This window comes from Ooceraea biroi, chromosome 2 (assembly GCF_003672135.1).
Source record: "Ooceraea biroi isolate clonal line C1 chromosome 2, Obir_v5.4, whole genome shotgun sequence".
Taxonomy (NCBI): domain Eukaryota; kingdom Metazoa; phylum Arthropoda; class Insecta; order Hymenoptera; family Formicidae; genus Ooceraea; species Ooceraea biroi.
Window position 1 is genome coordinate 9,947,729 of NC_039507.1, and position 25,899 is coordinate 9,973,627.

General features: G+C 44.3%; 1 protein-coding gene across 10 annotated transcripts in view; it reads right to left on the minus strand.

Annotated features, from left to right (window-relative positions):
- The window catches only part of LOC105279139 (dystrophin, isoforms A/C/F/G/H), a 442,569-nt gene that overhangs the window by 71,897 nt on the left and 344,773 nt on the right, over positions 1-25,899 (minus strand). For all 10 annotated transcript variants that reach the window (XM_026967748.1, XM_026967742.1, XM_026967747.1 and 7 more), the window contains 2 exons: positions 7,513-7,657; positions 1,069-1,192 (listed from right to left, as the gene is read on the minus strand). In XM_026967748.1, coding sequence (XP_026823549.1) covers positions 1,069-1,192; positions 7,513-7,657 — 269 coding nt within the window. The remainder of the gene's footprint in view (positions 1-1,068; positions 1,193-7,512; positions 7,658-25,899) is intronic.

Below are 25,899 nucleotides of genomic sequence, written 5' to 3' on the forward strand. Positions count from 1 at the left end.
GAAATATTAAAGTGCAGTTCGCGCGAATACGCGCGCGGAGTAAGAGAGGAGAACAAAATAAAAATGCTTCCCCATTTTACGACCGAATCCCGTAAATACTCATCTTCAGTACAATTCGTACTGAAGTAACTTCACCAAATCTTATGTTAATAATCTAAAAAGAAAAAATTAAGTAATCCATTTTTAATTGGTTCACTATTTGGTTCACTATTTGGTTCACGTTTACGTCACGTTCTCCGAAACATATTACATATTATCCGTGCTGGTTTAATAAAAAAATAGAAACATGGAGATTAACTCAGAATGCCGCGCGTAATTAGTGCTCGCACATTTAAGATAATGTCATTACTGAGAATGCTGACAGAAGGACAATGGCGGCAACAATGATTCGTTAATTAAATCAAACGCTCGCAGAAACAAAGGGAGGAAATATCCTGCGCTCTCTTCCAAACCAGTAGCTCGATGAGATAGACAGGGAGAGGATGCTCGAGATTTCTGCCAACCGCCGGTAATTGGTACAAAAAATTACGGATGCAGGAATAAAAGCGCGAATTGGTAGAATCGAAAGGCGCACTACTACTCTTAATTACTGGGCCTGCACTATCGGTGAACTCAGTCTTGCGTTATGAGGTGGTTTCACGGAACTAACGACGAACGCACTTGGCCGACTTTCTTTGTTCTCATGCGCGATTCACGCGAGCGGAACAGACGATATTACTTCAACGGAGCTTTTTGACGATTTCGTACGGGAATAATTTTTAAACATACGAGCGCAAAGGAATGAGAATAAACAGTGTTCCCACGAAGTACAGATAGATATAAATTTATAGAAATAATTTATACAACTTTTAAAAAAAAAACATTATATACTAATTTGTATCTGATTTCAAATTTCTTCTTATTACATGTATACGATATCTTTAACAGATAATTATACAATTAAAGTATAATAAAAATATTAAAGTATAAAATTATATTTGTTATTATATACATGCAGCTATTTATAATTGGTATTAAATTCATTAGCCGCACAATAGAGAGTTCACGTATAATTTGCAATTTACGTACCTTCGGAGTCCGAAGTGTCCGACAACGGGGGCTCATTGGCGATGTACTGGCGGCCGCTCAGCAAATTGTTCTCCACGACCGGCCGTTTGTCCTCCAGCTGCCTCCTGAAGCCACGATGGTCGTCCTGCGAACGAGACGCGTAAATCGTGAAACAAAAATAACGAGACAAGGAGCATCTAGATCTGGTGCGGTGCCAGGTTTTCTCTCGACGTTCAACTATTCGTCGCCGAGGGAAAAGGCTTCAAGAGATCACGCTCGGCTAAGTTTGTCCGTCTGCCATGATAAGTGGAGTAGCTCGAAATTGATGCTGCTATCAGTGAGATATCACGGATTCAGTCGTTGCGGTTTTCGCAATTTATTTCAAAACTCGATGACTATCTCAATTAAAATCTATAATAAGCAAGATGCATAGGCGTGTTTTTAAGAAATAAAAAAAATTACTCTTTTTCCCTCCAAAACTGGTTGAAAATAAGCAGAAAAAAGGAAGATTTATAAGAATCCCGTGATGCTCGTATCGTACATATCGAAAACGAACGAAGGAAACAGATACAAGAATCACATTTCTTCCTAAATATTCAAACAACGACAAAATGATGCGATAAAAATTAAAAAAAAAATAGTAAAGCATCTTTCTTTTTTGGTATTACGGATATTAGAAGCGATGTCGTCAGACACTGCAGCGTCGCAGCGCAGAGACGCAGTCATCGCATGCATCCGTAATTACGTTTGACGAGACATTACAGCGAGGCAGAAAATCAGCCCGCTGCAGCCGGAGCCAGGAGGAGAGAAAAAAAGTCGAGTGGATAAAAAGGCACTCTTACGATATTGCACGCCCGCTAGTTAACGAGATTATCTCTCATCGTTCGCGGGGGTTAAGGGTTTCCCGCAGGCGCAAGACACCCAGGATTCTCCGTACGCGTCGAGAGACGCGCTCAGACGGCGCGTGTTCGCCTAGTTTCTTTTCTCTTCTTTTCTCCTTTCCTCTCTCTCTTTCTTTCTATCTTTTTCTCTGTACCACTCTGAGAAGAAAATTCGTCGCGGGCAAGACGAATGCAGTGAAAATGGGACGCGTGCTCACGACTGTCGCTCAAATAGCGCTCTTTTGCGGAGATCGTTCTCGCGCGATTGTCGGCGGCGCAAAGCAAATGTAATCAACGTTGTTGTCATCAGATTCCACATTCCGTTCGATTCGTCGTACTTGAAACAGACGGAATAAATTAAGTGATCTCTCACGTGCACGTCAGCCTAGGGTTGATTCGCGTGTTTTCCTTCGTATTTTGACGCGGTACATCGCGTTGCAAGCGAGACGACTAGGGGAAACGACAGTTTTTCCGAAAAGAGATTTCGAGCGTGATTTCACTCACGGTTTTACAAACCGATTGTAAAAATAACGGCATGACATCGTGAAATGGTTTCACATACAATAAACAACGGTCTGCATGTCGACGGCGTCACGTCGTTGATCTACATTTAAACGTAACACGAAGAGAGTAGTTCGCGCATCACGATTTAAAGCAGTTATTCGCGGCTCGTTTAATCGGGGATTTGCGAGGAAAATCGCGAGCTCTGGAGAAGATCTGGTAGTACGCCGAGAGATAAATCGATCGAGGCACGTTACGTATTATTAAATATAAATCGGCGAAATTGTCCCACGTGACGGAAACCTCTGGCAAGAGGTGCCAACCATTAATCATCCCTACATTATTTCTCTCCGTCATTTTCGTTCGTCGTTTTCCATTTCGGCGAGCGACGGCACGGCGCGGCGCAATGAACGATAGAATTCTCATTGCGCTCGTCCTTCATTTTTCCTCGCGCAATTCTCCTCGTGTAGATTTTCCGTCTGACGATTTTCCGGCATTCGGGACGAACCGAATTGAATCACGCGTGAATTATATTTTCTTCGGAGTACTGTCGATCGCGATCTTGGGTATTTAGATTCCTCTCGCAAATCGCGTGAAAATCCGCGTCCGTCGTGCGTTTAGTCGTGGTCAAGGCATTATTAAGGAAATTAGGACGCTTGAATTAGAGCTGTCCGTCCAATTAGACGCTTTCTAATTGACCGCGACAAGACGACGACTCGCTTATCAACGTGATTATCATTACGCAGGGTTAATTACGGGGTACGACCGATGCGCATCGTAACAATGCGCGACCAGCATCTCGACACCCCGAGTCTTCAGCGTTTAAGTGGTGCCGGCGGTTTGTGTCAGTCCTGTCGCATCGGAGAGACAAATCGTGCTCCCGAGCCATTTTATGCAACTCCGCGGAGAGAAAGAACGCGCCTTTGTCCAGTGGTTTTACGCGCGCGATACGAGAAAACAGGAAAAAATATTTGCACGATGAACAATCTCATTATTTCGGTACAATTTCATTATGCAGTTCCGCGGAAAAAGTCAGCGCTTTTTCTCATATTCCACACGCCAGCGCTGCGCGACAAGTAATAAAATTGTTTTATAACTATATTTCAAATAACAATATTTTGCACGGACTAAGGACTGCAAGTGATCTCTTTGTTCCTCGCTCTGCGCGCGGCGTGTAACGAAAGTAAAAACAATTCATACAATGTGCAGCAATTCGCCCGACTTAAATCCGATTAAATCAATATCGCGCTCATTGGTGCTACGAATCAATCTCGTTCTAATGGGAACACGCTATCCTTTATTTACGATCCATCCACGTGGTCGAGTCGTGGTACCAACCGCGATGCTATTATCCGCCGACGAAACGTTAAATGTTTCACGAGTCGTGAGGGTCGACAAAGCTCTCTGCAAACAACTGAGGTAACATGGAAGCATGCCGAGAGAGAGAGAGAGAGAGAGAGAGAGAGAAAGAGAGGGAGTGCGTGCGTGTGTGTGTTTCAGGTTTTCCTGAGTCGAAAGAAACACAACGGCATAAATTGCGGTCCCGCCAATCCCACCAAAGTGTTTTCCCAAAAAATAACTCTTCCAGAATCGAACGCGCGAGAAACGGAAAAAATCCAAATGGCCAAAAGAGTAAAAATATCAATCGTTCGCGCCGCAGGTGCGCCGAGGAAAGGTGAGCTCGACGACGGGACAAAACGCGCGCTGAAAAAATGCAGTCGCCGCGAGTCGATGCGTCTCGCGATCTTGATTTATCGGTCGCAATCGCGAACGAAATGGCTCGCGCGAGAACAACGGGTGCGGACGTGTAAACGCGTAAAGCTCGCTGTCGTAAACGGCTCTCATCGTAGACCGCATCGCGTAACGACGCCGTTTACAGAGACAGAGATAGAAAGAGAGAGACAGAGACAGAAACAGAGAGTGCGCGAATTTACGCGCGACTGCCGAAGGATCGATCCGCGTGCGAATAGAATTTTTAGGACGACTCCCGCGAGAGGTACGCAACGATTGCGCTCGTTACGTTACCGTTGACCGCAACGACGACTAACCGCGCGCGCGCGGTCGGCTTTCATTCCGATTGCGTGGGCGCAATAAACGGCCTTCTAATTACACGCCTCTCTCGCGTACGTTGACATCGAGATGAACGATCTCGTTCACGCGCCGATTTCGAGTTCGATCGAACGAGATCGCTCGGGTATTTCGGATTTTACGCTAAAACGTTGCGATCATTTCGCTATCGAAGATCGTACTCGTAATTATATTATAACAAATAAGATTCAATAAATTTGCAAAACGATTTATATGAATTCTTCAAAATATACGTTAAATGTAAGAGCTAATGTAAAATATTCTTAAAAAGCTATTTCAGAAGGTATATTTTAACAGTGAAATGTCATCTGTGATGGGAATAATTATTGATAAGAGCGTCGCAGATAGAATTACAGTTTGACGTCACGAGAGTGTTGCATTATTGTTGTATCCGTTAGTTGACGTTGCATATGTCGCATTCACTCCTCTACGGTTCATTAGGTGCCTGCAATTGGATTAATCCCGAAGCTCCCTTGAGGTAATGTCGTTTCCGAAGCGAGAGAGAGGCGTGTCTTCAGCTTGACAATGAGTTGATTAATACTATCCAATCCGTTCCGGTTATTCGACGATTTCTTAAATATCACGCTCGGATGCTCTTAATATTTAATATCGGGCTCGGATCTTTATTTTCACAGTCACTTTTATTATTACTACACGATTATTTTTATTATTATTATACGTACCGCTTTTTGTTAATTAAAGGCAGTTTTAATTAGCAAAAGATGGTAAATAGGTATATGAGCCAGCGCGTCTGTTCGTAGCGTATTTTCACGCTCGACAACAGTTTACCGCGAAAGATGCCACGTTTCCAGCGTTAGACGCTAGTGATATTAACAACGCATAATTAAAAAGATGCATATGCATGAGAGAAGCGACGGAGGGAGGATTTATTAATTATCAACGACTCGTTTAATTGAATCCGCACGTAATCGATTCACATTAACCGCGTATACACTCGGTCTTTCCCGATACGCGATGACGGGGTATCAAATTGTCAAGCAGCCCAATAATCCTGCCAACAATATCGTCGATAATTACGAGGAGAATACCGGGTTCCCGTCTCGGGCATTATTTCACTTCATGCATTTAAGAAAAAGAAGCCAGGCTATATCGGGCGGAGTGGAAGACGTTCGAAACATCCGGGAGAAGAAGAAACGTTCTTAATTGAATCTACGGACAAGCCAGGATAAACAATGGTATCGAGAAACAAGCGATATCGTTCAGACGCCCCTGGTAGCTTCCTATTGCAGCGCGTGAATTTAAATTCTATCCCCGATGCCGGAGAAGAAACGCGGGGAACGCAAGGCGCAAAGCGGCGGCTTGCTTGTTTTCCACGACGTGAAAGTCCCGGCGGGTAAAGACAACATTGCTGCCGAGTCTCGGGACTGGTTCTCCACAAAACGAGATACTTAAATCTCGTGTGTTTAAGCGACGAAACGCCGCGCGCGATTTTCTGGATGGACTTTCCGGCATCTTCATAAAGACAGCAAATTACACAAAGCATCACAACTACATATATAACTCGTTAAATGAACGTCAATTAAATCGCGTATAAAAGTATTTTTAAAAGTCACATATTTGTTATAAAAGTTAAAAGTATATAGATTTTCATTAATCGCCGTGAGATAAATTGATGGAAAGTTTGTTTTGCGGTGTTTTCCAGGCTATCGCGTTTGCGAGAAACGCGTCTACAGGAAGGGAAATTGAATGGGCATGCGGGATTGAGGGTATTACCCTTTACACCGAGCGTCTTATCCTTCCGGTTGGGCAATTAAGGACAATCGATAGCAATTTCCCGTATTCTACGACGCGAGTGACAAGTACGCACGCGAATCTGGCCGCACGATGACATCGATGATCTGGTCGAGGGACATGCGGCTTATCGCCTCTGTACACTCAGATACTGGCTGCAATATAGACGGCAACCGGGTGCTTCCACACGCCCGTGCAACATGCGTGTGTTCTAATCTGGATTAATCCGAACTGGCGCGCCTTTGTGCGCCATCGCGCGAAGGATATTCGCGCATAAATTGACGCGGTTGTTGTACCGAAATGTACACCCGCGAGGATACGTGCAATTGCGGCCATTTATGCTGAGATATTCAATTTACATGGAGACGTATTCAAGTTTCAGACGAGAAAGATTACGTATAATAATAATAATAATAGGAATAATTTAAAAATAATATCCCGTGACGAAAATTTTGTTAACTCCACGTCGAGCAGCATGCTGAGGTGCTCGCAACTCACATTCTCGAAATCATCATTAATCCATGCGAAAGATCGGCCGATTGTTTTGTGACATCGTAAGAACAACGGCCTCAACGTTCGTGAAATCGCGTTAAAGATTCCTCGGAACAAACGGACCTACGCTCTTCCGTTAAATTAGGTTTAATGAACCGAGAGTTGATTTAATAGACAGCGTGAATTCAACCGGAGCATTTAGCGAACAATTGACGTGGGAGAGAAAGAGGAAGATGGAGAGAGATAGAGGTACGCGGTGCGAGAGAGAACGGCGAAGTAATTGAGACGTGTGTTTCCGCGAGGCGGAACGCTCGAACGCGATGAGAATACGTAAGTAACCGTGTTCCGCGTAAGCTCTGTCTCGAGGTAGCTCGAACACCCGCTCGATAGGACACGAGCTTACGCGTAATTACACTCCATTCGTCCGATCAGCTTCCGGGGGGAGCACGGAGAAACTCGCAACCCTCTCAGGACGACTATACGAAATCGATTTCGGGTACATAAGTCATATGCAGGTAGATTGCCCTGGTGAATCCCGGAACGGCGAGATTGACGCTGCCGCCACCCTCCGAACTCCCACGCTGGGGATGCTAAATGGAGTACGCCTCCATCTCTCGAAGGTAACGTACACGCCGAGCGGGCAAGTGCGCGCCAATTTCCACTTTCAGGTCTGTGAGAAGTAACTGCTGACTCGACGGCCTCGACGCGGTGCCCGAAAACAATCCGTACCGGAAACAGCAACTTTGCCTACCTGTTGTTTTTGTAGCGTAGCCACATCGCCGCAGACAGGTCCCAAGCCGGTGAGTTCCGTGTCTTTTCTTATGACCCACTCGATGAGCTCGCGCAACGATAACAGTAGAGCGTTCCAGTGTTCCGTGTTACTCTCAAGTCGATTTCTGAAAACGACAAGAAGGATACATAGATACTTTGGTTCACTGATGCTGCAAGCATAGCGGAATAAAAATGACATCAGGGTCGGAAATGCTTTACGTCATGTTTCAGTGATGTAAAATTCCTCGATTGAATATCATTCCGTTCAACGTGTAGCTTGTTTATTTTAAGAGCAGCGCAAATACCGATATTAAAATGTGTAAGCTTCTGTTAAATACCAATATAGCGAAGATATCGAATATAAGAGTTTCCAAGCTGGAGATAAACGGCAGAGCAGCGGAATATATTGATTACATCTCGCAGTAAGAAATATCAACCTGCCATATATTTTATAATTTTATGTTCCGTCGTTGGTAGTTATCAAGATCAATTAGAGAACCTCGTACGTGAGATGCTTTCTCAGCCGCTGCGGAATTTTATTAATGAAAGGATAATTATTCTAATTTATTTATGGCGCAGCTTCGCTTCGTGATAAGCGCAGCTTCATGCAGACTAGAATAACAAGAGTCGAATTAAAGAAACATTTGAAAAGTTCGGTGAACGTCGTCTTACGCGTTTATTCGAGAGAGATGTTACGTCCTCTCGACATGTCGGTCGTTGATGAATGCCCATGACGTGATGCAAAATTAATACGACGGGCATGGCGAGTGGCAAGAGAGACGCATAAAACATTCGACTCATTTCGGATGCGAGTAAAGAGAGTACATGTTTACCGAGTGCAGACAGGCAGTCGCGGAGAATGAGGAAAAGAGAGGATTGGCGGGGCGCGATGGATGAAGAAAGAGTAAATGCAAATTCTCGACGTCGCGCTGGAGCCAAGAGAAACCTTGGAGACGATGAGCGAGGCGGGAAGAAAACGACGATGCGAAACGACCAAGCGAAAAAAGAGAAACGGATAGATACTTAAGATAAGTGGATCAAGACTGGAGTGATTGAAGAGAGCAAGCGGGATGTAACGCGTCGACATCACGCCGCAAAAAGAGAGAGAGAAACAGGAGAACAGTGCAGTCGAGAAGGCGCAAATCGAAGAACAGGAATCTCGAAAAGCGCGGTCGCAGAGATGAAGTTCGCTTGCGAATAAGACGCGGTGCGGTGCGGTGCAGGTAAATAAGGGAAGCAAAAGAGTCCCGGAAAAATTAAAACAAGCGAGCATTCCGAGGGATGACGGGTAAATCGCGTGAGCGAGCAGAAAGAAAAAGGCTGGTAAAGGGAGAAGGAATAGGCGAGGCGGCAAAGCCGATCGCGACCGAGAGAGAAAACGATTTAAGGTAAATGGAAAAAATACGGAAATGCGACGCAAGCGACAAGAGAAAGCACTGAAGTACAAACCGAAAGGAGACAAACGCGAGAATAAGAAGGCGGAGAAAGGCGCGCGAGTGAGTGAGGGAAATAAAAGAGGCAAGCTTCAGACGACAAGATCAAGGGACGCGAATAAATAGAGAGCGATCGTTGATAAGCGTGAGGCGATAAGGGGACGGTTCCGTCGACAGAAATTTTTAAGGGAGAAGAGAGAAATTGGACTTCAAAGTGACTTCGTGATGAGAGATACGTTCGCAAGAGCGTGAGAAGGAATTAGATCAGAAGAAGCCGCTGATGAGAGCAGCGGCCAAAGGCAAAGCTCGATAAACGATGAGATTCGCAGCGGAAGATTCCCGAGCAGGCGGAACTCCCGACTCGCTAGTCGACAAAAATGATGCAGGATGCAAATATCGAAGAGAATAATAAGAAGTATGGCGTCTGCGTGTTTTGCTAATGGTAAGTAAATACCGCGCTGGACGGTAGAAGTGCCGGAAGCGTGAAATAAAACGAAAGACCGGTGGGAAATCACCGGGAGACGCGGGAGATGCTGAATGCGGAGAAAAGAGAGACGTTTCGGGAAGAAGAATGAGAACTCGTGACACACGTACCGCTGGGAGACGAAAACGGAAGCGGGAGAAAAAGAAAGAGAGATGCGGTGCGATGCAAGCGGGAAGACGGATGTATGGGGGTAAGTCAGAAGAGAGAAATTAGTCTGAGGAGATGATCTCATAGGTATCCGAGATAATGGTCTCACACGTCCGTGCGCGTACAGATCGTGTCTCATGGCGTAATACGACGTGATATAACAGTCGCGGAAGTTAACGCTGAACGAAAAAGCTGGCAATAAAACGTCGACGGAGGAGAACCCTCGTTTCATCATAATATGAAAATTTGAGAGACGAGAACGGCTTAATGCTCATAATCCTTTATTACACGCCTCGATTTATTATGTGACATAATCCGTCGACCTGGAGAGAGAAGTGGCATTAAATACATGAGTCCTGAGAGTTACATTATACAAAATTTTCTCTCTTTTTTAATAATAATGTAAAATTCAGGTACTTTATAAGAATATACACTTTATACTTTTTATAAACCGTGCACCTAGAAAAGAAAGACCAGAAGTTTTATATCATGTCGAAATAACTATGCTACGTCGTGCGTTCTCAAGATTTTTAATCTAGAGCGTCAGTTAGCTCGAACGTCATTTTATTAACAGTCCGACAGGGAATGTTTGCATAATCGTAAAAGGAATCTGCAAAAGTCCTAGCGCGGGACAAAGACGGAAGTCAGCTTGCGGTACTCCGATGCGACCACGTTGGAGATCAAAGTCGCGAGGATGATAGAACGCGGCCCGTGGCGGAGAAGAAAGAAATAACAAGTAACGTTCGCTAATGCTCTGTGTTTCCTCTTATTTTACTTCCTGTTTAACTTGTCGTCCATTATCTCGTCGGAACGACTCGTACGCGGATAAAATCCAAAGTGGCCTCAGGAATAAAGAAGAAACTCCCGCGAGCGCGCACGGGGGCGAATTAAAGCGGAAGACAGAGACCGAGGACAAGGGTGGCATAAAGAGATACGAAAGGAAGCGCGCAACGCGAACCAGGCCGAGCTGCGCTGTGCGAGGAAATTCTCGAACGAGGATAAAGACCGCGGCCGCTGGGACAGGCGCCCCCGTTGGCCGGGGGTAGTGCGGAATAGACGAAAGAGGAAGATAAAGGCGCCCCATATATATGTTGCGGGGGCGAAAGGAAAGGCCAGGAAGGATGGCGGTCGGGATTTAGATTTATATTTCGCTATTGTTGCACCGCGCTGCCGGCGACAGCGACGGCTCCCACTTACTAGGTCGCATCCAACAATCCCTCCGTCGTCTCATTCCTCTTCCCGCACTCCCGAGTCATCCTCTCTCGGGGAGGATCGTTCTCGTATCGCAAAGAAACAGCCTCGTGTCCGGATATATCGCGGTTATTGTAACGTCGATGAGAGCTTCGCGGTATTCCGCGTACTTTCCGTGGTTCGAGCGCGCGCGTATGTATACGCATACGTGCACGTCGGGGACACATCCACGTCGGGATGGCATCGCGCTCCTCCCGGGGAGAGATAAGGGTGTAAGGATATTTGCCGCGATGGATGGCAGTATGGGGTTACCGAAAGAAATCGTCCTCGTTGTCGTTGCGTCCCGCGACGAGTCGCGAGGGATGAACTTCCTCTTGCCGCGTGAATCACGCGAGCTGATGCTGGTTGAAGAAAAAAACTTGTTTATTTTTATTTGCCCAACGCGGAGCGAGAGAGGAATTTCATGATTTTTGAAATGGTTTATGGTAATCGCGCATGCCGTGATTCTTCCTAATAACAGTTAACTAACTGCGACACACACACGCGAATATAGCAAATACGTTTATAATATAATGTATTCAATAATTTATGAACAAAATAAATCTTGAAAAAAGTTAATTAATATCGTTACAAGACACATTTATCGCAGTAGCGAGTAAAAGATAAAATATTCTACGTTAAATCCAACATGTAAAATAATATTCGCAAGTCTTTGTCTCACGCAAATTTCTTGCCGAGATATTTCTCACCATAAAATATATCTTTCACGAAAGACTGATTTCTTTTACTTCGTTTCGCTTGAGCAAGATTGAAGTCTACACATTAAGATTTCCATTACACCGTCCAGGAATTATAAATTTTAATTAATCACGGTTCATACATGAACATCGGCGATCCATCGTCGTCTAATCGAGGAAAAACGAAGACCGCGTGATTAATAGGACGTAACGTCGAGCTCACGTCAGTAATGGAATCTCACAGAAGGGAATTCGGTGGATTTATCTATTTTCGCTGGTCGTCCGGCTGCCAGAAACAGTCACCACTGACGGAAAGATATACTTTTCGTTCGTGCGATCGCATTTCAATTGAACGTTCAGTAAGCGGACCGACGCTACACTGTCGTCTTGCCGAACGAGCGTTACCCTAGCGAACCAGCGATCTTTACGACGTGCCAGGCTGATGTAAAATAAATCACCGGGGAATTTCCTGGGCGGCTATAAAAATCTGCCGAAGAAACCGTCACGTACTTCGCACCCACTCGATAAAGTCCCGATGTAGCCTCAAGTAAATAAATCATGAACAACGTCTCGGCACTAAGACTTTATCGATAAAGTTACTCGCGACGACGATACAATTGTTTGTCGAGCAGTAAAAGTCCTTCAGTGCGTTTGTTGCTCCCTGCATACGCTGTAGTCGAGAATAAATGTAGAGGCTGGAATAAATACATTTCCTACTACGCCGACGTGAAAATATCAATCAACTTTTATACAAATATATTTGAGATATATGTGTGTGCGAGATATTTTATGCATCGAATATTGCAAGGAATATTTTTTACGAAACTTTTCCTGGCTTGCGCGTGCGGGAGGCACCGTAATGCGATCTGACAACAGTATAACGAAATTTTATATGAGAAAATATTGCAGCAGGAAACAATGTTGTTTTTCTCATTTGTTACGCACTTGCAGGAGATGCACAAATGGGTTTGCCAGCAATGAATCGCAGAAAATTTGATTATGCGAACGCGCGATGTAATTCGAGTTTGTCGTCGTATAATAATACGAGGGGAAACTCGGAAAAAGCAGGGACGTACTTACACGCGAAATTGGGAATGCACGAGCATAGCGAAACGCAAAACGCGCATGCGTGGCGAAACTTCTGATTACTCGACGAGTCCAAGCGTCCGATATTTCGCGTACGCGATCGAAGATTAAGGGCTAGACGCGCGCAATTCGGAGCACGAAGGAACGCCGCGAAGAGTCACGGTAGCCTCGAGGATTTGGGATAAGTCAAAGTACGAAGTGATTTCGAACGGCGATGCGGCGGAATTCTGAAACGCATCTTTAATCCATTATCGAATGTGTCTTGAAAGTATTCAAAGACACATACAACATAAGAAAACACAAGGTAATCGTTATGTGTTGCGAATGAGTTTTTTACATCGAATTCAGAACAATTACCTATTCAACATAAAACAGAAACGATTCGGCACACAGAGAGTGAGAGAAAAGAGAGAGAGAGAGAGAGAAAATAATTCGTAGATAAAAGAAAATTGGAAACAGAAACGAACATGAAAACGTGAAGTGTTTGAAAATGAAATTCCTGTCGATTGCGATACTTCTTATGCTGATTGCAAATCTGGAAATTTATGTAACTTGAATAATGAGCTATGAGCGCAAGATTTTCTCGTTTGAATATGATACAATTTACTTAAAGTTAAAATCTAAATCTAAATTAAAATTCAAAAAGAAAATAAAAAATTTTAATAATTGTGATGCATATATAATATAATATCATTGAATAAAGACTTATTGAAATATATGTAATTCCATTCAAGTGTGCGTGAAATATTTATAGCTATGCACTTAATGCACCATATTACAGATGTTCATTTATCAAACTGATATATAATAATAACATTTACGAGGAAACGTTTGTACTGCATTTGAAAGTGGCGTGTTTTACTGCCGAAATCATTGAAATTCATTGAAAGAATTTTACGAGCACTCGGATCGGAAACCTACAATGCGATTTCAGGTGTATTCTGCGTTTATGCGACATGGAACTCGGCGGAATGTCTGGATGTATGAATTTATGAATGTAAAATGATACACACTTCATATACACGACAACGGATCTGATAAAAAGGTGCATCGTTTTATGCTGGTAAATCTGACATTCAGATTTACGAGAAGCTCTCCCCCGATCGGGACGCTAAGATCTTTCTCGTGAAATTGAGCACAAAACTCTTTTGCACGCATAATATTCTTCAGGATTTCTAATTCAGGACAGTCGATTTTTGTTCACTCGGTATCTCCGCCATTTTTCCGCTCTGTTCTGGCAAAGCAAGAGATGTATTAAATCATAACGGCCATTCCATAGGGAGCTATCAAAATTCATCGCGGCTATCGATCTCTCGATAACATCGGCAGCCCGTCACATGGCCGCAATAAATTAATTGACGTTATAAATAGTGTAGACGAGATTATTGAAATAGCGGAAACGGGAAAAATTGCGAGATTTATTTGCGTAATATATAAATAATTTGTGTAATACACTCCCTCACATAATGAAATCTTTTTCAGTAGAGCTTTCAGTATTATATCTATTGAAATGTATCGCTTGAAATGTTGATCGATGTACAAATATTCTTACGTATATGTCAAACAATTATAAAGCAGTGATCATTTTGGATGAATTATCTTCATGATTAAATTGCCAATTAAATTCAAAGCCTTGGATAAAAAATATTTAACACGGACTTGCGTCAAAAGAGAAGGCGAAGTGGAAAATAAATCCTACTCTGTATAACCACTTATTAAAACTGGGATAATTTACGAGAAGAGAGACAAAGGCAGAGATAAAAAAGAAAAGGAAGGATGCATATAATGATTATCGGTTCTTTTCCTGTTTATGTTTTGCTCTTATCTCGGAGGATACCGTTGCGGTAAGAAATGCAGTCGTAAAGCCGAAATTGATCCATCGCGGGCGGCATTCGTTATCCGCGACACGTCACCCCTATAAAACGAGATGTACCGAGCTTCACGACCTTATCTTCCCTTTACACGCCGATAAACATCTAGCTCGGCTACGGCTGTGAGGACCAACTGAGAATCCCGACGACGGGATCCGTGAAAATTCATCGCGTCCGTCGCGTTATCGCGGTTTTCCTTCCTTCCTGCCTCCCTCTTCTCCCCCCGCGACGGATAGTACAGTTGTTATCGTTTTCAGCAACCACATTACAGAACATACAGATCCACTCGATAGAGCCTTTTAATCTATCGTACCTGACGGCAAGTCGTCGTCAGCATCGTCGTCGTCGTTGTTATGCCGGTTAATGTGATAAAGCGAGCAAATGAAATTGCCACGAACGGGCGGAGCGTTATAATTCAACTCGGGGGAACAATTTGCCGGTACAATCCCAATCTGAGTAGGGTAGCGCGTACAAAACCGGCCTGAAACTTCTACAATAAACAACAGCAACAACGCCGTCGTTAGCGCCGCGACGCGACGCGCCGCGTTACTCCGCAAGCGCGGCGTGTCGCGGGTTTTCAGAGTGCAACTTTGCGCCACGCGGGTCTGCCGGAATTGAGCACCACGCGCGATTTAATAGCGAAAATGGATCAACTCCCAGGATAAACTAGCATACGTGGCTACTATGCATATGTGTATGCTTTTATGTGTGTGTACCGTTGGTAAACCGGGCAGATATGGTCCATGGATCACCCGGATAAAATTTTAAAAATTCTTCGATATATATCAAGTATCCACCTCGCTCGTCCGTGTCGGTATCATGTATTACTTCACGTGTGGTTACAGATCCATTATGTATGAGATGGAAAAGGTAGCTGCCGCAAAAAAAGGAAAAAGAAAAAAACGTTTTGCATATTTTTCAATATTTAACGGACAAACACTTACACGCCTCTTTAAATCATTCCGAAGATCAAAGGTGCCCGTCAATCAGCGTAGAAAACGAGCAAACGGATAAAATAACACCACGCGTGACTGCGTGAGGTTTCCTCAGAGCGAGACAACGAAATCGCGAAATCGAAATCGCGACACGATTGTTCATTGACGATATAACAAGTCCGATGCGCGCAAAGCACAGTTTATCGCGCAGATATCGTGCGAGGGGATGGAATCAGCTGATTTAATCTTGGATCTTGCGCCGGCGAGATTGATTGCGAAATCTGATACGGTTGACGGTTCGCGGCGAGCGTAATATAAACTTTGCTCGTAAAGCAAAGTTCGCCGCTGCAATGTCGCGAGCGTTTGCACAAATAACAGTAACGCGTATTTTGCCGCGATCCCGCGCGAGTTGTAACTTCCGTTACGTGCGCGGCGTTTCGCGTACAGTTGAAATATTTTCACTGATGCAGCTGTTGTTTTTCATATTCACGTAACCGCCGCGCGATTACATCTGAATATGATATGCGACGATCCTCGTGCACGTACATATCCGGTATGCCGTGTGACATTTCACGAGATTATACATTCTGAAGCGTAGGAGAAACGGCCGCAAATCACATTCTTTACAATAACAATTTAATAAACGTTGCTCGCAAATTAAAGCAATATTATAAAATATTATGAATGACGTAAAAAACAAACAACATTATGCAACGTCAAAAAACATTAATATTATAAAATAAAAAATACAGTATATTTTCTTTTATTTCAATTTCGGAAAAAATAACATCGTTTCTTACCATAATACAGTGAAACAGTGCACAAACATATACGTGCACGTATATATTTTACGTATTATGGTAAGAAACAAACGATGTTATTTATAGCATGCTATAAAAATTTTTCGATCTACGCCAGTCGAGAGGCTAACACTTATCCTTTTTAAATTTGCTATCGGCACTTGATCGAAACTTTTGTGGACTCTCATAACAAATCTGCAGATTAATAACACACTTTAAAAAGCATTTTCTAATTTTTTGCGTGTCGGTCATAGGAATGCATGAATTATGAGTGGCACGAGAGAGACGCGCGATTAATGCAGCGCGTGCAGATTTGCACGGTGACGAGTCAGAATCGTTTGGATCGGTTTGTGGCATTTCCTAATGAGAACGCAAATACCAGGAAGAGAGAGAGAGAGGAGACATAGAAAGAGAGATAGAGATGGAGAGAGTGAGAGAGACAGATAAAGGGACAGAGAAAGAGTGAAATATCTGGGTGGACGTGATGTCTCTATTTGAATCGCGGATTCCGGGATATGTTAGAGAGGTCTCGAGCTCTTTCTCATCAGCGATGGTTCAGTGATGAGGCTGACCGATATCTGTGATTTCCGATCCCGTCTGATCGATACGTCCCGATCCGGTGAAAACCGTGACCGACCATGGTCGCAGAGCCAGCCAGCCAATTCGTAATTTCCAAATTATTATAGCGATACTGGGCTGAAGTTGAATGCCGAGCATCAAAGGCGGATTGCATCGATCGGCTTTGAAATACAAGCAACGATCAAGATCGCATGCTAAACGCGCATTGCCGCGACTTTGTTCAGTGATCAAACGATCGCGTATCAGATTCAATCTCCTAATTTTCATTGCTTGATCGATCCGCGTAACTATATGTACACTGAGAAAAATTTTCATCGGATAAACCGATTAAATAATTTTCTGATTGTTAATTTTGTTTTCCAATTAAATGACGGATATGTCATTAGTCATTACCTTCATCGAATATGTCCGATCATTTTCTTCGTCTTTTATACACTTTAATATACTTTCGGATATATCCGTTTGTTACTATGAAATTGGATTATCCGATTATATCTAATCAGATATTTTTCTCAGTGTAAGACTGTCGTAAAGATCGATGTCTTTCAACAGATATTTATAGCGATATGCTTTCTTTTTCTAGTAACTTTCCGGCTCAGTGATTGTTTTAAAAAATACGACGATCGTGAATCTAGTTTCCTGTGCAAGCGGCGGTGAGTCTGTCCGAAAAGTGTGAAACTGGATTATCTCGAGGAGGTCCACCGCGTAGGTCAAACATGTCCTCGTGCTGGACCTGAGCGGACCGCGAATTATCTCGGATCGCGATGACCCAGGAGACGCCGGTGTGTTCTCCGCGTTACGTCACGGGACCTCCCATTGTTCCAGCGAGAACCTCATTTCACGGGTCCCGCTCCAAGCGGTCACGTCGGGACAGATATCGGACATTTCCTGCTTTCGTCGTCCTTCTCCTCGTCATTTCCTTGCGTCCAGTCCTTGCGTACTATACAAGGGACGTCGTAACTCGTCTCTTTTTGGTACCACGACAACCGCCATCGTCAACCTCGGCCGTCGACGCAATGATACGCCGTCCATTGCGAGGATCCGGCGAGGATACGTCCCGATGCTCCCTTAGCGAAGGATGTCTCCTCAGAGAGCGTGTCTCCAGCCGGCCGGAAATTAAAAATTTTGAACGGGCCAGAAGTCGTCGGGTCAACCGGGAACGTGCTCGTTCACGCTCGATGAGCACGTTTGAATCTTCTTCTTTCTCCCGGCGGCCTCGCTTTCTTCCTTCGTTCGTCCGTCAGCGAACGCACAGAGACCCGACGCGTTTCCAGCGTTTCATCGATCCCACGGCTACGTCGATAGAATTCCGGCTTTCCCGTTGAAATCGGCCACGATTTGTATCCGCGACGGTGGCTCGACGCTGGGACGGTTACGCGCGCGTTTCCGGCCAATTTCCTGCTGCGGGACTCGGGAAACCGGCGATGCCAAAGGGCGAAAGGGACGAAACGCGGTTTGAGCGGACATCTGTGTACCGCGCGTGCATTTGCGAGGATCCTGCAAATTGAGTTGCACTCGCTCGCGCAGGAGGAAGTTGAAAAACGAGCGATCGCGCGAGAAATCGAGGTCTGAAATAAAGGGAAAACAAAAGTACGAACGGCCGAGCAGGATGACAGTGTTCGCGGCCGTGTAAAACGCGCGTTCCCACACAACAATGTCGAGGACTGTGGATATGTACGAAAATTCGTCGGAATATTTTTGATACATACAGAACTGCAGATTTCTCTGTGCAACGTATATGACCAGTCGAATAGTTCCTCTATCGCGACTGCGTATCTCGGTTTCAACCTGAATTAAACGGATCATCGTCTTGGACCATGCCTGATGCCCGTCCCGAAAAGGATTTCCGGATTAAAATGAGTTGAAACGCATATTTCACGATTTCGACAATTGGAAAAAGAAAAACCTAGTCCGAATGAACAACGAATAAACAACGTTTATAACGCGCTCGTAGCGGCGAAATATCGTTGGCTCGTGCTCTCGCCGCTTTTTCGATACGCTCAAACAACCGAAAGAGCTTTCCGGCGGTAATCCAAGTACGCCAACATCTCCGCGCCTGCGAAGTGCCATTTTTGCGATCCGTAAAATGGGTCTGATGCGAGCCGGCAGTATGCACCCCCGGCGCGGCCCTTTAAATCGAGATTAACGGGGAAAATCCCGCGCTCTATCGACTGCACTCATAAATGGATGAAATCCTGCACACTCGTAGGTAGGCGGTCCGTTCCGCGGTGCGGGGCAAATGCGGGATTTAGGGCGGCTAAGTAAACGTTGGGTCGCATCTGGCGCGAGGAGGACGTAATGCCCGGCAATAAGAACAGGTTCGAAATATATACGGAACTCACCCCCGTACTGGGGACTCGCTTTTTGCCGCAGCGTGCTTTAAGCCGAAACGTAAGCGCTTTAACGCAGAGACACACTAACCCTCTCGTTACCCCTGTAATACCAAATACATCTGTAATACATTTGTAACACACATCCTTAACTCGAGCGGAGAATTAATAAAATGCACATTGTGGCATCGTGATATCACGGCGATGTAGCAAACTGCTAACTGCACGTTAGCGGCATTACACGAGCGGCGGAAAATATAACGGAACACAAATATTCCTCTTTGAGAGACACACGCGCGCGCGGCGAACAAATAACAATTATTTTTACTTTTATTAATTTTATTACTTTCGTTATTTTATCGCCACGCTGCAGTACACAAGCTGTAAACTGGGATTTTTTTATATCACACGAAATAAATACCTTGCACGTATGTTAACGCCAAAAAGGGAAAGGAGGGAAAGAGGTGGGGGGAGGGTGAAAATAATGTTTGAAGAGGTCTCCAAATATCGGGTACTCGTGTGCCCGGTGATAAAATGGACTCCAATCCAAACGATCGTTTAATAGTTCCTCCGGATAAACTGACCCCGGCCATTTACGTAGTGGCATCGAATGTAGCTCACGTTGCATTTACCGCATACGGGCGCGCACGCGGTACACTCAGGAGATTAGCGTTAAGCTGTACCTTATCATACTTTAAGCCCGTATTATCGCTTCGTGCCGCGATACACCGCCGGGAACACAGCTCCCAGCAGGCCGACCGAAACCAGCAATAAGTTACGAGACGACTGTGGGCCGGATGCCGGAAGGAAGTTTCGGACGCTGGATTCGCTGTCGTCGTGGCATTGTCATTGCTCGTAGACGCTCTCGAATTCCGGAAACGCCGCGCGTTCTGAGGCGCGTTTCCACGCGTGAATTCAGGAAATCATGGATCACGAAGATCCAGGACGTTAGGATGAGCAACAAATGCAAGTTGATATTATATTAATTTTTATTAGTATTAGTAGCGAGGCGATCCTTCTTCACTCGTCATCATTATATTCCGTATTTGACATTGTGTCTGTTCGTATCATCACTCATTTCATTTATCTGATCAATCGTTTTCGTAATTATAATCCAGAGTATTCCGGATTATATAATATGTCTAGATTATAATAAGTGTAGATTCATTTTTTACGCTTTCAACGTGTAAACGTGTACGTTTGAGAACTAGTGGGATAACAATCTCATTGAATAGCCACTAATTTCTTTCGAAAGTTCTAGTTCTGGTGACTTCATGCAATTCATCTTTCCCTTTCACCGTCACACGTGTATGACGCGAGAGAAGTTTCTAGCGCGTTCGTCGCTTCGATCGACCGCGACCGTATATAAGCGCCGTCTCTACGTTATTATCGCTGACGTAACTTTTCCATCTTTATGTATGGCTCGCTTTTCCGACCGCGTTCTCGCGTTCCGGTCACGAAGGCATCGCTCCGAGATTCCTGGGAAATCGGCGAATCGGTCCCGTTCCCTTCGCTCCAACTCGCCCGCTCACTCTTCTTCACGGTCGTCGAACCACTCAAGACAAATTTCCCATTGCGGTGGTCGTTCGTTTCGATATATCGGGCCATTATTACCACTGTTTCTCTCTCTCTCTCTCTCCCGCGTCACGTAAAAATAATCTTCGATTTATCGCAAAAAGGCCCGAGCGTACTATACGTGACGCGACAACCCCGCGCGTTTCGCCTCGGGATTGAGAGGAACGTCAAGCGCGCGCGGAATCCGCCTGATAAGACTCGCCGGCGATTCATCACGACTCCGTGATTATCTGTGTGTCAGTTCCGGTTCGGCGATGGATCAAACTGCACCGCGTGCGAATCGCGTTTTTACGTGGCGACTCTTGTCCGCGAGATACGGGACGGTTCGGATGTGCAGCGATGATCTATCTCGCGCGGAATCTTCAGCTTGAAATTCAATATAATCCTGTAATGAAGCCCCGTCAATCTTACAGTTACGAAAACACTCGCGATTAAATCGGGAATTATACTGACACTCCGGCCGCGAAATGAAAATTATCGATTTTTCATTATCTTGTCATCTTGTTATCGATTATCTGTTTATGACACGTATGTGCAGGTTTGTTCTACTTTTTACGATCATATGCTTGTCCTTAATTTTCTTTCTAGTCCAGCGTAAAAATTACAAACATTCATGTAATCTTTTCATATTAGATTGGCCTTAAAAATCTAAAAAAAGATTAATTTATTTCTTCCTTAAAGAATAAGGGAAAGAAAATTCGTTTCCATGCTAAGAAATCATCGGTGAAGGAAAATTTCACGCAAACAGGAACGCGCATAGTCGTAATTGTAAGGGGAAACATGGCAAAATATCCGATTAACGAAACTATGCTCCGCGGTAACCGGCAAACAGGTTGTTCCGCGTAGCATAATTAAACAGAAGGTCTGTTTGAAGCTCACTTCGCTGTATACTCCGGGGCCATCCTCAAAGGGCGATATCTTCGATTGTGCATAGGACTATCCACCCTTCATCCGTGTGCACCGTTGCATCTCGCTTTCGGCAAACGCTTCGCCCGCTTTGGTGCGCCGAATACACGCGTGAACGCACCGCTGCGCGAAACTGAATACGCCAATGATACTCGCTCTCTCGCAGCCAAGACACCCCATAATTATTCCTCCCGATTCATGTCTCCCCGTAAACGGGGACCGCCCGCTTTGCGCCTTAGATTTCGCGGCACCTTGTCTTCGTCCTTGTCCTCTTCATCTTCGTCTCCGTCTTCATCTTTGTCTTCGTCGCCGCTCGCCGATGCGACCTACCTTTTGCGACGGTACTGCACCAGCTGCTTTCAATGTTGGCGAGCTTTCGTTCGCGACTTCATTTACAAAACGAGCGAGCGAGCCGAGCGGTGAGCGTGCTTCCGCCTGCCCTCCGGGTTTTTCGCGTGGCTACGTCGGCGCTTCGAAGCACGATGGAATATTAATTCGTTCCGATCGAGCGCGGACGACACGTTTATGCCTGGCAGTCGCGCGAGTCCTTTTTCGTTCCACTGTGTTTTCCATCGAACTGTTGAATCGCCGTCCGTCAGCTGGCTAGTAAATAAATTCGCGATTCTACCGTTGCGACCGTTGAAAAATGCGGGCGGACGAAAAAATAATATTAATTGGTAGCCGCTATTCATCATCGGCAGTTATAAACAAGCAGACCGTCCGAGCGATTCGAGGCTGGCAGCTTTACGTATGCGCGTGGGTTTTATTTAAATCTAACCCATAAAATTTATCTCCCACGTAAAATTCCCCTCCTCCTGGAAGTCGCGTCTCTTTAATAAAGATTTAAATGATGCTTGCCGATTTTAATCAATTGATACCGCGCAGCTTCGAAGTAGCGCGCGCGATCGCTGTTTCTCTTTTTCCTCTTTTATTTTTCGCGAACAATGAGTCATCCGAGATAAACTGCATCGACAATTGTTACACGAGTTTGCGAGTTACACAACTCTCGAGCTGCAGAACGACGCATCGGTCATCGCCTGCAAATAGCCGCAGTTCACTAAACCTTTATTTGTCGCCCGGATGTTACGATGCGCCGGGAAAGCATCGCCGGATATTACGCGTAGTCCAAAAAGTCCGTGTTTCGGATCCGACTACCGGAAGTGCTAGCCCAGTGGTGCGTGTTGAAGTAACTATAATAATTACATCTCTTGCTCGATCGATTTTACGCGGCCGTTGCTGAATATCTTGCGCGATGGCAGAAACATAATAAATAATTCGCGCGGATGTATAATGAAAGTTGGTCGAGCGAATTTTTATTTTCGTTAATCTCTCTTGGGTGTGACAAGACGGTCGCAAAGTTCGCACATAGTGTAAAAGCATGCATTTTGATAAGTCACTGCGACAATTGTTCTTGACTGGACAGAATGCCTCTCTCACAAAGAGCATATTCTTGTTGTGTGGTTAAAAGCGTCCGCGAATTGCGGATTTGATAAATTTACTGCGAAACATCAGCAAGAATCTCACAAGAGGCTACAAAGCAGCTTTTTTATATTATTTGACATTACATCTTGACTCAATTATCAAGAGAAGAATGAAGAATCTAAATCGATTCTTAAGAACTTCCATTTCCTAAATCACTTAGAAGCTTTTTTTAATTTCTGAGAGCTCAAGTTTTACGACTAATTCATATTTGATATGTGGAATCTATTTAATCATCAGCATCGAGTAATATCATAATTAGGTAATTTACCATAGAGCTCGCAAATGAGAGTGGCCCGCAAATTCGAGAAATTGTTGAACCTGTGGAAAGCGAGATACGTCGAAACTATGTCATCGTACCATTTTAAACAAATAATTAATTATCAATTGTGTAATGGCAGAGAGTTTCCCCATATTCTTCATCTTCGGTCCACAATGAAGCAGAACTGCCACTACATACGCACACTTTTCGCCGTGTTGAGTTGATCCAAAAAATTCTCCTACAAATAACACGCCGGCCGCGTTTGCCGACGACCTCGTTGAGCTCCGTGCCAAAAGCGATCGTCCGCCGAATTATCGGCTTCGGCATTTGCGGTTTGATTGCGGGGTAACCCCTAAAGTGCCGCCAGGACGATTTGAAAGGGTAGGAGAGAGACAGAGGGAGAACGTGAGGAGAGAACGAGAGAGATCAGCCGGTAGATACAGATTGACAGATAGAACGAAGGAGAACAGAAAGTGGTCGGCAGGCAGCTACTGATAAATATAGCCGGTGAGAGCGTGAACTACGATCTTTCTATAGAGTGACGCTCTCGTTGTTCGTATCCTGCACGAATATCTCTCCGATAATCAAGCTCCGCGGAGCTTCTGCCCGCAATTCGGACTAATTAATGGAGACTGATTGCACGGCCTTTTATCGGGATTGATCCTCGATGCTGATTTCGTGCTGTCGTCATACTTATTTTCTATCGCTGATGCTGGAGATGCCGGCAGTTGATCGGATTAAACTAAATTCTTGTGACGGTAATGCTCTTTAACGATAAGATCCTCACATGAGAGAGATCCTCGATATCTTTGAAAATTATTACAAATTGTGATAATTATCTGGATGACAATTAAACTGCAAACGTCTTTCTTTAGCTGACATTTATCTTTGATAAACTACAATGTAGCAATGCGAAAGTATCTCGAACATCACGAAAACATCATAACGGCATAAGATGAAATTTATATTTCTTCTAGTAAGGTATCTGATTTATGTGTATTCGATCTATTTGATTTGTAAGAAAAGAGTGGCTCAAAACGCTGGACCATCTTACATCATCAGGAAATTGCCCGGAGCAACGTCTAAAATTCGATAAAGCTATACAGGCAATCTATAGATTATAGGAATTTCGATTCCGATCGGATCCCAGTATTAATAAAACTCGGCAAAATAAAGATATTCGCTTTAAGAAATCTCGCTTTTACGTGTATCTGTTCCTTTGTTTATACTATGAGATAAAATTGAGAGCCGTATAAGAGCTAGTGTACAAAGTAAGCTACTTCATCCGTGAGATACATCCGAGGTTCTTCGTTACTGTAATTTTACGAGATCCACGTATCGTGGAAACCGCAGTGTCTCGTTTTATACGTGATATAATCTACCGAAGAAGCGAACGAGTTTCTCCCATGAAAACTCAATATCTCCCGTAAAAAAAAGATTTCCATAAAATATCATGAACTTTATATTTTCTTAATCTTCTCCCTTTTCATAAATAACGCTCGGGCAGACTCGATTAAAGTAAGCTGACGAGAGATCGCGCAAAATTAATATTAAAAAGGCTAATGTCATAAATAACGTCATGAATCATCATCCGCTTGGGTGGCCGGAGGCAGCCACGAAATGCATACATTTCGACGTGTCGGTGCGCGCGTTTAATCGCGCGCTCCATTGTTGACATGATATAGAATTTAATAACGAGTCCACACGATGGAGAAATTAAATCGGATGGGCTATATTCTACGTAAATGGTCGAAATTGTTCGCGAGCTGCGCGAACGTTACCGACAAATCGATGGAACTTTCCTCCAACGGCGTACACATCATCAAATCGCGGACTTTCTCACCCCCGGAAATATCCAGATACCCCGCAACGCCACGCGGACAGTTGCATAGTTGTCCAAAGCAAAGTTTACGGCGGATCTCGGAGTCGATGTTCGCGGGCCCAGAATTAACACGCCGCTGCAAAGTTCCCGCGCGGAATCCGATTAACGACCGACTGCGGCAAAGTTCTCACAAATGGATTTAGCCGCGGAAGTTCCCAAAAACGTTAATCGATCGATCGGTCGCACGGTAGCCGAAATTTCGGCCGGTTTTGCTCGCCGGATTGGCCCATTTATGGCCTTCTGTAATAAGGATCGAGTCGTCTAATCAGTGGTCAATGATCAAACTAAAACCCAACGGGATTCTGTATATTGTTGAATATTGTAATATTGTGATTCGCGAACGGAGTTGACTCGAATAATACAAGTAATATTCTAATCAAATTCGACGTTAAGAATGAACAAATCACGCAAAGCTAAAAATATATAAAAGCTCAACACACTATGTATTAGATGTGCTCAAAAGTTTTTCATTGAGTTGGAATTATTACGTGAGTCATGTGGAAAAATTGTAGAAATTGCAGAAATAGAAATGATAAAAATTGTAGAAATAATATTGAATGCGAATATATTGCAACATGTTGGATCGCAATTTTATCGAAGCATATCTATATAGGATTTGTGTCCGCTCGATACATCAATAGACTTCAAAGTTCCGGATCCGCGAGTATTT